General features: G+C 38.5%; 1 protein-coding gene and 1 long non-coding RNA gene across 5 annotated transcripts in view; one reads left to right on the top strand and one right to left on the bottom strand.

Annotated features, from left to right (window-relative positions):
• LOC149090869 (uncharacterized) overlaps positions 1-8,017 on the bottom strand; it is a 90,401-nt gene extending 82,384 nt beyond the window's left edge. Inside the window, exon 1 of the long non-coding RNA XR_016197483.1 lies at positions 7,780-8,017. This is a non-coding gene — a long non-coding RNA (uncharacterized LOC149090869). The remainder of the gene's footprint in view (positions 1-7,779) is intronic.
• LOC108658109 (uncharacterized) overlaps positions 1-11,439 on the top strand; it is a 205,544-nt gene that overhangs the window by 79,913 nt on the left and 114,192 nt on the right. For 3 of the 4 annotated variants that reach the window (XM_089264618.1, XM_089264617.1, XM_089264619.1), the window contains 4 exons: positions 3,440-3,685; positions 3,754-4,197; positions 4,276-4,452; positions 4,507-4,840. The exons of the other annotated variant lie outside the window; for it this stretch is intronic. In XM_089264618.1, coding sequence (XP_089120744.1) covers positions 3,440-3,685; positions 3,754-4,197; positions 4,276-4,452; positions 4,507-4,653 — 1,014 coding nt within the window. In that variant the 3' untranslated portion in view covers positions 4,654-4,840. Of the gene's footprint in view, positions 1-3,439; positions 3,686-3,753; positions 4,198-4,275; positions 4,453-4,506; positions 4,841-11,439 lie in introns of those variants that run through there. 4 annotated transcript variants of the gene reach the window in all.

Genomic DNA, 11,439 nt, shown 5'->3' on the forward strand with positions numbered 1-11,439 from the left:
CCTACAAGCAACTGATATTTCAATAATAATTAGCACACACACACGCAATCATACAAACAAATGCACGTACACACACACGCATGCAAACAAACACACGCACGCACATACACATACAAACAAACACACGCATACCCACACACAAACGCATATACCGGCGATTGCGCTTGGGTTGCGCTGCAATGTTGGCAATATAATGAAAACTTATTTGTTGAATAATTTAATTTCTAGACGTACGATCGTAATGAAACTTTCAGAATGTATGTGTACACCGAAGCACAAGTCTCTAGTATTTGATATACGACTTTTACAAAGATGAGGGTGAGGGGGTGGATTTAGGGGTTGGGGGGTAAATTTTAACAAAAACCGAAATTGTCTAAAATACATCTTTATACACGTTTTAAATTTGGAGGCTCAAGCTTGAAAGATGTAGGAGATATAATTTTTTAAGTGATCTTCGATAAGGTTTCTTATCGATAAAAAAGTATCGGAATGAGTTATCGTTTTTTAGTGATAAACTCGATATGCGCGCTGTATTTACGGACATTTTAAAAAAAAGTTTAAGTCTCTAGCTTTTATATCTTCTGAAATCGGCGCGTTCAAACATACGGACGGACGGACGGACAGACAGACAGACGGACAGGGCTAAATCGACTCAGCTTGTCGCCCTGATCAAGAATATATGTATATACTTTGTGGGGTCTGCCACGACTCCTTCTGCCTGTTACATACATTTCAACAAAACCATTATACCCTGATTTCCCATTTTCAATGGGTTCAGGGTATAACAAGAAAGAAAGCTCTAGTCGAGACTGCTCGACTACGAGATCCCCTGAACCCTACAATCAACTGATATTTCAATAATAGTTAGCACACACACGCACACACACACACGCATACAAACACATGCACACACACACACACGCATATACAGGCGATTGCGCTTGGGTTGCGCTGCAGTGTTGGCAATATAATCAGAACTTATTTGTTGAATAATTTAATTTCTAGACGTACAATCGTAACTTTCAGAACGTAATCATAATGTTAAAATGTATGCGTATACCGAAGCACAAGTTTCTAGTATTTGATATACGACTTTTACAAAGATGAGGGTGAGGGGGTGGATTTAGGGGTGGGGGGTAAATTTTAACAAAAACCGAAATTGTCTAAAATACATCTTAATATAAATTTTAAATTTGGAGACTCTAGCTTGAAAGATGTAGGAGATATAATTATTTAAGTGATCTTCGATAAGGTTTTTTATCGATAAAAAAATATCGGAATGAGTTATCGTTTTTTAGTGATAAACTCGATATGCGCGTGATATATACGGACATTTAAAAAAAATTTGAAGTCTCTAGCTCTTATATCTTCTGAAATCGACGCGTTCATACATACGGACGGACGGACGGACGGACAGACAGACGGACAGGGCCAAATCGACTCAGCTTGTCGCCCTGATCAAGAATATATATACTTTGTGGGGTCTGCCACGCCTCCTTCTGCCTGTTACATACTTTTAACAAAACCATTATACCCTGATTTCCCATTTTCATTGGGTTCAGGGTATAAAAAGTATACGCATGGGTAATGGAGAGCAGAAGGAAACTTCGTCACCTCATTACTTTCTGCATTACAAAATTAAATAATTTCAATAATTAAAAAGGTAAGGCAGCTTGTAATCGATTTTTTCATGCACACAGGCGACAAGTAATCCATGAGTAATGGACAAAATAATGGGCATTACCGCCACTGCAGTGACACTGGGTTGATTAGTAAGCAGGAAGCAAAGCTGTCATTTTAGCTTTTTTCCCGTCAGATTTATGTATTTGAAGTTCCTATGCGGGAAAAATTCGAAAACAGCGGGTTGCGGGAATTCTGGCTTTAATAAAATTAATTTTACTCTATTTTAGCTTCATTTAATTTTCATTTTTATCTTTATCAACACTAATAATCGTGAATACAAATATGGACACATGATTTTGTATCATACAATCAATCAACTCCATCGAAAACCATAGAGCAAGAGGTAGCAAGCACTTTGCCTCTTTGTGGCAAATCACACATCAAACAAAATTTTGAGACAGTATTACCACTTCACGGATTAAACCACACTGTACTAAATATACATACATGTTAAAAAATGCTCCTCATTTTCAAGAGGATCTCAAAAATGACATTGGGAGAGCCAAATTTAGCTTGATTTTGGACGAATCAACTGATATACTATGTACCAAGATGCTCAATAAATAAAAATTATTTTTTAAACACCTACCCTCTTCTTAAAATTTTGAATATTTTCTAATTTGTATATATATGCATATATGTATATTTATAAGTTCTACATTAATGTTGTTTAGGTATCGTTAGTAAATACGTTTCTGTTAAGCGTAGAGTGGTGGCTTTAACAGTCCTTAGTGTAATTTCTCTACAAAGTGGACATTCCTTGCTTATAGTTGAAGGAATTAAATTTGATAGTCATGGGCACAGACAATGCCTATGTTATGATTGGCTTAAATCAAAGCGTTTATACTGAGATGAAGAGGATGGCTTTTTCTGCCATTCAGTGTAGCAAGCAGTAAATCATGCCTGCAAGCACTATTTCTCAGAGGGCTGGAATATCTCATATATGGGACATATAATTGTTTCGCTAAAAGGTCAAGGCATCAAACTGCTTATAATAAAATTTAGCAATGTCTAAATGATGAGAATATATTATACAATATAATAATGAAATAATAATAAATGAATTTAGTTAAGAAAATAATGTTTTTAGGCTCAGCTTTAATTTTGGCTTAATTTTTTTTAATTATCCTCTTTTTCTGCCAATCCGGCTCTATTTGCTCGAAAAATTATGACAGCACTGATCATCACAAATAAATTTGAATTTTTCTACGCAACTGTTTGTGGTCACATAGAGAGATAGATATTGTAAGTAAATGAAAGTAATGCAAGGTAGATAGAATACGAAAATGTGATCATTTATGTTCAAGTGCTCTCACCGCACTGATTTTGTTGTACCTAATTTTCACTTCTCGAGCCACAAGCAACCGAATAAATCGAAGTCGTAATGCGAAGTAGAAAATGCATGCAAAAACTCGAATGACTTGACGTCTTCACACTTTGGCATCTTTGTCATTTCGTTTTAACGCTCATTTTACTGAAGGCTGTAAGCGTGGTCACCCTGATCAAGAATAAATACACAATATTATTCGGTTACAACGACTCCGCTTATAGCGTCTGTACGGTTACTGCGACGAAAATTCTGGTCCCCATATAAACTTCTATGAGCCAACTTATACGATAATACGTCGATTTTACTGTATGTAGTTTTAACAAAACCATTACACCCCATTTTCAAATGGTTTGTATAAAAAGATCATTTCCCTTTGACTGGATGAGAATTAACTTGACAAGATGAATATTATACCATTTTTTATAGAATGGCGTTATTGTGAAGTTATTGGATCATAAGTCAGCGCTCCGACAAGCTATTGAACAAATATGTAAGGTAGTCCGAAAACAAGAGTTTTTGATGTCGATTATTGAGCTCGGTCTTCTGGAGCCATCTAATGAATTACTACATGAACTCAAGCTGGCTGACCCCGAGAATAATTTGGATAATTTACGTCAGAGGAGCAAAGGAACGAAACCTATGAATCAATATCACGACTACATAAATTTCAAGGTACATGTGTATAAATATATTTTTAGTATACACCATATGACGTTAGCAACTCAATTACTATCACACAGCTTAACTTAATAAGTCATTTGTGTGAGTCGCCAATTGCAGCCCATAGTAATCTATCAAAAAATGCATTGCGTTTGCTTCACTCAGCACAAATGGCGGATATGGAATTTGAAGTTCATACATATGCATCATCAACATCAAGCGATAAAGTTTGGGCTACATTGATGGTATCGCATATTGATGACAAAAATATGTCACTTCAAGTTCACAGCTTTAAGGCACATCGTGTTATTGTGTCCGCACGCTGTGAATGGTTTAAAAAAGCGCTAATGTCTGGAATGCAAGAATCTATAAACAGAAAAGTCGTTATTACGGACACTTCACCGGTAATTTTTCGAAGACTTCTGCTCTACATATATGGTGCTCCTGTAGATCTTACTGTGGGAGCAGACCAAATATGCGAGCTAATGCTGCTGGCCGATAGATACTCAATTGATAATTTGAAGGTAGTGTGGCCAAGTTCTAAATTATTTGATTTTCTTCTAAATATATCCCTACATATGTATATATATTTCATATTTTAGGAAATATGCGAGAGTACCCTGAATTCCTTGATAGATGAGGATTCCGTGCTCTTTTTGCTTGGGATAGCGGATCGATACTTTGCAACTCTGCTCAAGTCCAATTGCATTTCATTTTTATCGCAACACGCTTATCTTACTAAATCTGATATCTTCAAGGAACTTCCAGAAGCTCTTCAAGTAACCGTAAAATTGAAAAAAATGAAACTTTTTATAAAATATATATTATTACAGGTAGAGGTGATTGACTTAGTAAATTGGTTTGGACGAGCACCGGAACCATGGAAGGATTGCACCTATAAGCCACGAAGCAGTTCACGTCACAGTCTTAAAAGTCCATCTGCGCCTCATTCACGAAAATCGTCACCTTCTTTTATGTGACATTGACAATGTGCCACCAATAACAGCAATGAGATTATCATTCATAAACAATTTTATAAAATATTAATATGGTTCTTATTACAATGTTTCACATCACAACAAATTCGTATGTTCTAATATGTAAATATGAATATAAAACAAGTAAGAAGGCTCTAGTCGAGACTGCTTGACTAGGAGATACCCTGAACCCTCCATGCTGATATTCGAATCATTTTGCGATATATGCATCAGCACGCATAAGCCTGCATTCTGATAACCGCGCAGTAAGTAGCGACTGCGCTTGGTCTGCAGTGTGGACCATATTTTGAGAATTTATTTGTTGAAAATTTTGTTTTTTTTTTTTTTTTAGAAATAATCTTAATAAAACTTTCAGAGCGTAATCATATAGTCAAAATGTATGTACATTTCAACGCGCATGTCTCTAGTACTTGAAATACGTTTTTTACAAAATGGGGGTGTGGTATCCCAGTAAATCAGAAGTCTCGAGGTCTAATAATATTCCAACACTAACCAGAGAGCACATAGATCGGACACGTAGTGTAAAGGGTTTTGCACACTTTTTTTTTTGACATTACGACCCACACAACTTCGTATTTGCTCGGCTCCTCACTTTTAGGTTCAGGCTACTAAAATATTCGAGAGCACAATCATTTTGCTACTGGCGCTCGACCAAGATGGTCGATGGTTGAACAAAAGATCCCTCTGTGCTCAATGTTTCCCTTGCTCTATCTCTCTCTGTGCTTTTTGCTCTCTCAAATGTGTATATGTGTGTATGCATGTGAGCACAAGCAGCAGCTCTGAGCGGCCAGCTCACGAAAATTGAAATTTCTTCGCAACAAGAACCCATGCCTTCCCTTCTGTGTGAAGAGTATACCGAACTCTTTAAACCGTTTGCCAAGCTCGTACAAAATCTGTATATGTGTTTTCGATATTATTTGTGGAAAGGATATGAAAGCGTTGGTGCTCATAGTGAAAATGCTTTCGCGACGAATGTGCACGCACAGATCTATTGTTGAGTTGTATTGTGGGCGTCTAGGGAATCGGTATGTTTTTAGCATTTTCTGTAGTGAGGAGCTTTTTGTTGTGATCAGGGTTTTTACGAGGGTGGCTGTTAGTAGTTCGCGTCTGTCTTCTAATGGGGGGACTCTGGCTTCGTATAGAATGTTATGGGAGGGTGTGGTTTTGAATGCCCCAAGGGCGATTCTGAGGCCTGTGATGATTTTTGACTTTATAGGTCGCAAAGTAGTTTTTGGGCAGTGTCCATAGATGGGAAGACCGTAGTCTGCCTTGGAGTTGAGTGTGGATGTGTTACAGTTTAATTTAGGACTTGCGAGACATTTTATTATATTAATTGCTTGCTGAAGGGAGTGCGTGAGTTGTTCCGAGTGTTTGTTCCAGCTGTATTTGTTGTTAAAGTGAAGTCCAAGTATTTTTAGTGATGCAACGTTCTGGATATGTATGCTTCCTGTTGATAATAAGCATTTACAATTGTGCTTTCTGCAGACGTGCATGTGCTTGCATTTGTTGGTGGATAGCTTGGCGCCTGAGTATTCGGCCCAGTTAAGTATGGTTCTGAGGATTGGGTTTATGTTTATATTAATGTTTTTTCTGTGTTTAAGTATTATATTAAAATCGTCTGCGTAGGCGCCTAGGCTGATATTTGGGTGTGTTTTGGTGAGCTTTTCGGCGAGCTTGTTGTATGCTATTACAAAAAGGATCACTGAGAGTGGCGAGCCCTGGGGGATGCCGTTGTGGATGGGGTGGAAGGGTGAGATGTCGGTGTTTATTCGTACTGGAATTTTCCTGTTTGTCATGAAATTTTGTATGTAGTTTAGTATTTTGGGTCCCGCTTTCCATTCCATAAGTTGGTCAAGTATTGAGTGTAGTCCGATTCTGTCAAAAGCTTTTTCAAAGTCGAGGGATATTATAGACGTATGGTTTCTTCTGGAGATGGATCTTGCTAGAAGATGGTCTATCAACAATAGGCTATCTATAGCAGATTTCCCCTTCTTGAATCCTGTTAGACTGATATGGATTAATTTGTCATTGGAGATATACCACCACAGTCGCTTTGCTACTATTTTGTCTAGGACTTAGTGCGGGTTTGGTTGGGTTTTCAGATTGGGATTATTATACTATTCTTGTAGGCTTGGGGGATGTAACTGTTTAGTATAGAGTTTTGGAGGTTGATTATACGGCATTTGTTTTCCTGTCCAGATTTTTATACTCATTCACGAAGTGAATTTGTATATTGGTTTTGTGCAATGTCCGTCTTGCTGTCCGTCCGTCTGTCCGTCCATCCGTCTGTCCGTATGAACGCAGTTCATTTCGCCGCTATTGAAGCTAGAGACTTGAAATTTGGAACACATACTCGTGTATAACTCCGATTTATAAAGTTAAAACTTTCCCGATCCGCCCACTAGGGGCGGGGCAAATCGGAAAATACATTTTCCGATATACCAGAAATCATGTTAGTTGAAGAGCTAGAAAATTGAAATTTGGTATGGAGATCCGCGTTGACCCCCCAAGTCCAAAAAGCTATGGTGGATATATCTGCGCCTATTGGGGGCGTGGCAAACCAGATAAAACTGTATCTCCTAAAGTTCTAAAGCTAGAACGTTGAAATTTTGCACGTGAGCTAATGCTATAATTTTATAATGACTGATGAACCGGACGGATGGACGGACAGACAGACAGACGCACAGGGCTAAATCGACTCAGCTCGTCGCCCTGATCAAGAATATATATGCTTTTTGAGGTCTGCCACGCCTCCTTCTGCCTGTTACATACATTTCAACAAAACCATTATACCCTGATTTCCCATTTTCAATGGGTTCAGGGTATAAAAACACAAAATTGAAGGGGTTTTGAACCTCCGCCGCTGTAACATAACATGCGACGTCTTTAGCACCCACGCTATCGCTTTGCTTGACAATCTAGTAGCTAAAATACAATAAGCTAATAACAGAGCGTCATCTGACAAAACTACAATAACAGCTAGAAAATCCAGAAATCAATCGCAATTCTTAGAATGCTAAAAAGCGCTTTTGTAATGTCAGCAAACGCTTAAGAATCTGCAATAGGCGTGACCGAAAGCTATCAACGAAAATTACCATACATTTGTACCACTAACCAGAGAACACATAGACTAGACAACTAGTGGAAAGCTTTTTGCACGCTTTTTCTGAGACTTTAGCACCCCAGACTGCTTTGAATTCGCTCGGCGAATTACTTTTAGGCTCGAGCAACGAAAATATACGAAAGCACAATCATTTCGCTTCACGCGCTCGACCGAGATGGTCAAATGTTGAACAAAAGATCCTTCTATGCTCAATGTTTCCCTTGCTCTCTCTCTCTCTCTCTGTGCTCTTTGCTCTCTCAAATGTGTATATGTGTGTATGCATGTGAGCACAAGCAGCAGCTCTGAGCTGCCAGCTCATGAAAATTGAAATTTCTTCGCAGCAAGAACCCATGCCTTCCCTTCTGTGTGAAGAGTATACCGAACTCTTTAAACCGTTTGCCAAGCTCGTACAAAATATGTATATGTGTCTTCGATATTACTTGTGGGAAGGGTATGAAAGCGTTGGTGCTCATAGTGAAAATGCTTTCGCGACGAGCGTGCACACACACAGTCTCCGCTACTATATGTATTATGAGCATTTGTGTGCCTGTGTGCGTAGCTCTTGCTGCCTGTAGCGATTTCAAAGCCCCGAATTCGCATTTGGTAGATCTTGTGAACTACTCACACATGCATACATACATATGTTTGATTGTGTGTACGCAGAAGCCGCGATGCTCACATATGATGGGGACTAAAGTGCACTTGTCACTTGTCACATCCCAATACTTTGTGGCACTATGACCGAAGAGTAACTCACGCACATGTGTATGTATGTATGTATGTATATGTGTGTGGTATAGGGACAGCCAAGTTACTTAAGCACCTGATTTAAATGATCGTGGGTTAGCCTATCAGAATGCATTTTTAAAAAATGTAGTATCTGATCAGTGGGCAAAATGGGATGCGATTATCGATCCCTTGCATATTTGTATGTACATACATTTACAGGTGCATGCAAGTAAAAAAAAAGTGTAAAAAATGCAAGTGCACTTGTCAGTGTAGTCAGTCAGCTACTGACATATAAGCGTGCCTCTTCAATTCAAAACCCAAAATCGTTCGCACAATTTTAAGTTGAGGTAGGCACACGCCAATGCTCATGTCCCATGCTTACACACATGCACATACACACACGCACATATAAAGGCACAAAGGCAGTCAAAGGCTTCTACAATGATCACCCCATCATATGTGAGCATCGCGGCTTCTGCGTACACACAATCAAACATATGCATGTATGCATGTGTGAGTAGTTCACAAGATCTACCAAATGCGAATTCGGGGCTCTGAAATCGCTACAGGCAGCAAGAGCTACGCACACAGGCACACAAATGCTCATAATACATATAGTAGCGGAGACTGTGTGTGTGCACGCTCGTCGCGAAAGCATTTTCACTATGAGCACCAACGCTTTCATACCCTTCCCACAAGTAATATCGAAGATACATATACATATTTTGTACGAGCTTGGCAAACGGTTTAAAGAGTTCGGTATACTCTTCACACAGAAGGGAAGGCATGGGTTCTTGCTGCGAAGAAATTTCAATTTTCATGAGCTGGCAGCTCAGAGCTGCTGCTTGTGCTCACATGCATACACACATATACACATTTGAGAGAGCAAAGAGCACAGAGAGAGAGAGAGAGAGAGAGAGCAAGGGAAACATTGAGCATAGAGGAATCTTTTGTTCAATATTTGACCATCTCGGTCGAGCGCGTGAAGCGAAATGATTGTGCTTTCGTATATTTTCGTTGCTCGAGCCTAAAAGTAATTCGCCGAGCGAATTCAAAGCAGTCTGGGCTGCTAAAGTCTCAGAAAAAGCGTGCAAAAAGCTTTCCACTAGTTGTCTAGTCTATGTGTTCTCTGGTTAGTGTTTGTACTCAAAAAGTGCACGATCAATATAATAATTATCGATTACTCGATAAAAATTACCAAAAGCTACAATATAATCAAAAAGCATAATTATTTTGTACTAAATTTTTTTAAAGCCAAATTAAATTTGAAATGAGAGTAAATGCCCCTTTGTAAACATAGCATCATGTATACGGAGTGCGAATGAGTATTCCGCAGTCGGTAGCGCCCGACTGCAACGTTCTTAATGGTTTATCATGGCGTAGTTTATTCTGTCTATACCGGGTGTGTTACCTTTTAATGTGTTTAGAGCTGACGTAAATTCGACTAGTGTTATTTCTTTTTCTATTTCTGTAGCACTTTTGCTGGGGATATATGTGTGATTGAGTAGGTTGTTCAGTGATGCTTGTTTTGTATTTATAAAGTTTATGGAGAAATTGTGGTCGGATGATGAGTTTGAGAAGTTATTGCAGAAAAGTTATACTATTTCTGCTTTGTTGGTGGTATTTTGGTTAGTTACTGGGTTTAGGATGGAATGGATGTGTTTTTGGGGGTTTAGGCCGCAAAAGCATCTGATATTACTCCAAATTGACTTTGAAGGTGTGTCGGGTGCTATTTGGGTCGTGAATTTTAGGATACTATGTTTTTTAGCTTCTTTTAGGATTCTTCTAAATTTGGCATTCGCACGTTTAAATTGAATAATGTTCTGGGTACAGATGTTTCTTTTCAGTATGTGCCATTTCTTGACTTTGTCGTCTCTAAGTTTTTGTAGATTGGTGTTCCACCAAGGTACATTATACGGTTTGGACATAGGATGTATCTGAGGGATTGTTTTGTGTGCACTGGATATAATTATTTTTTGTATTGTGGCTGTTTCTTTGTTTATGTTTGTGCTTGGTTTTAGTTGTGATGAGTATTCTTTTGCGAGCTCTGAAAATCGTTCCCAATTGGCTTTATCGGTGATGAAGATGGGTTTGGAGGATGTGTGTAGTGCTCTTGTTGGATAAGAGTTAAAGAAGTTAATTATGATAGGGAAGTGGTCGCTACCGAAGAGATCGCTTTCTGTGTACCATGTGCTGTCAAGTTGTAAAATTGGACTACTAAAGGTTATGTCGATATTTGTTAGTGTATTGTGGGTGCTAAGGTGTGTTGGTGAACCGTCATTTAGTAGGATGTAGTTTGATTGAGTTATGAATTTGTCGAGTATTTTGCCCCTATGATTAATGTTTGAGCCCCAGTTCTTATGCCAACCATTAAAGTCGCCAGTGACTAGCACGGGTATGTTTGAGGGTTCTAAAACATTTTGGAGATCGTTCATAGAAAATCCCCTATTTGGTTCTATGTAGGCTGAAATTACTCTAAATTTGAGGTTTGACTTGAGCTCTGCACATACTACATCGAAGCCACCGTTCAGACAGATTTCTCGAGTTTGTAGGGAATTATGTATCAGTAGAGCTACGCCCCCATGGGAAGGTGAACTGTTTTTTGTTATTAAGGTGTAGTTGTTTGGTATAGGTATGGATTATGGGTGTATTATGTGTGTTTCTTGTAGAGATAGAATAAGGGGCGTGTGTTTTTTAATTAATGTTTGTAGTTCGCTGTAATTATTTGTGTAACCGTTTATATTCCATTGGATAATCTTAAAGGTCATTTGGTTTTATTTAATTTTTATTAATGTTGTCGTAACTGTATTTGTTTTTGGTATTGTTGAGTGAGCGTCTTGATTTGTTGCAGTTTTGGTCAATGTTGATGCGTAGCTGTTACTAAGTTGCGGGTTATGGCGAGAGTGGTAAATTGATAAAGCTGTTTTGTGGTCCAC

Source organism: Drosophila navojoa, chromosome X (assembly GCF_054131105.1).
Source record: "Drosophila navojoa isolate 15081-1374.11 chromosome X, UAZ_NAV_1.0, whole genome shotgun sequence".
Taxonomy (NCBI): Eukaryota; Metazoa; Arthropoda; class Insecta; order Diptera; family Drosophilidae; genus Drosophila; species Drosophila navojoa.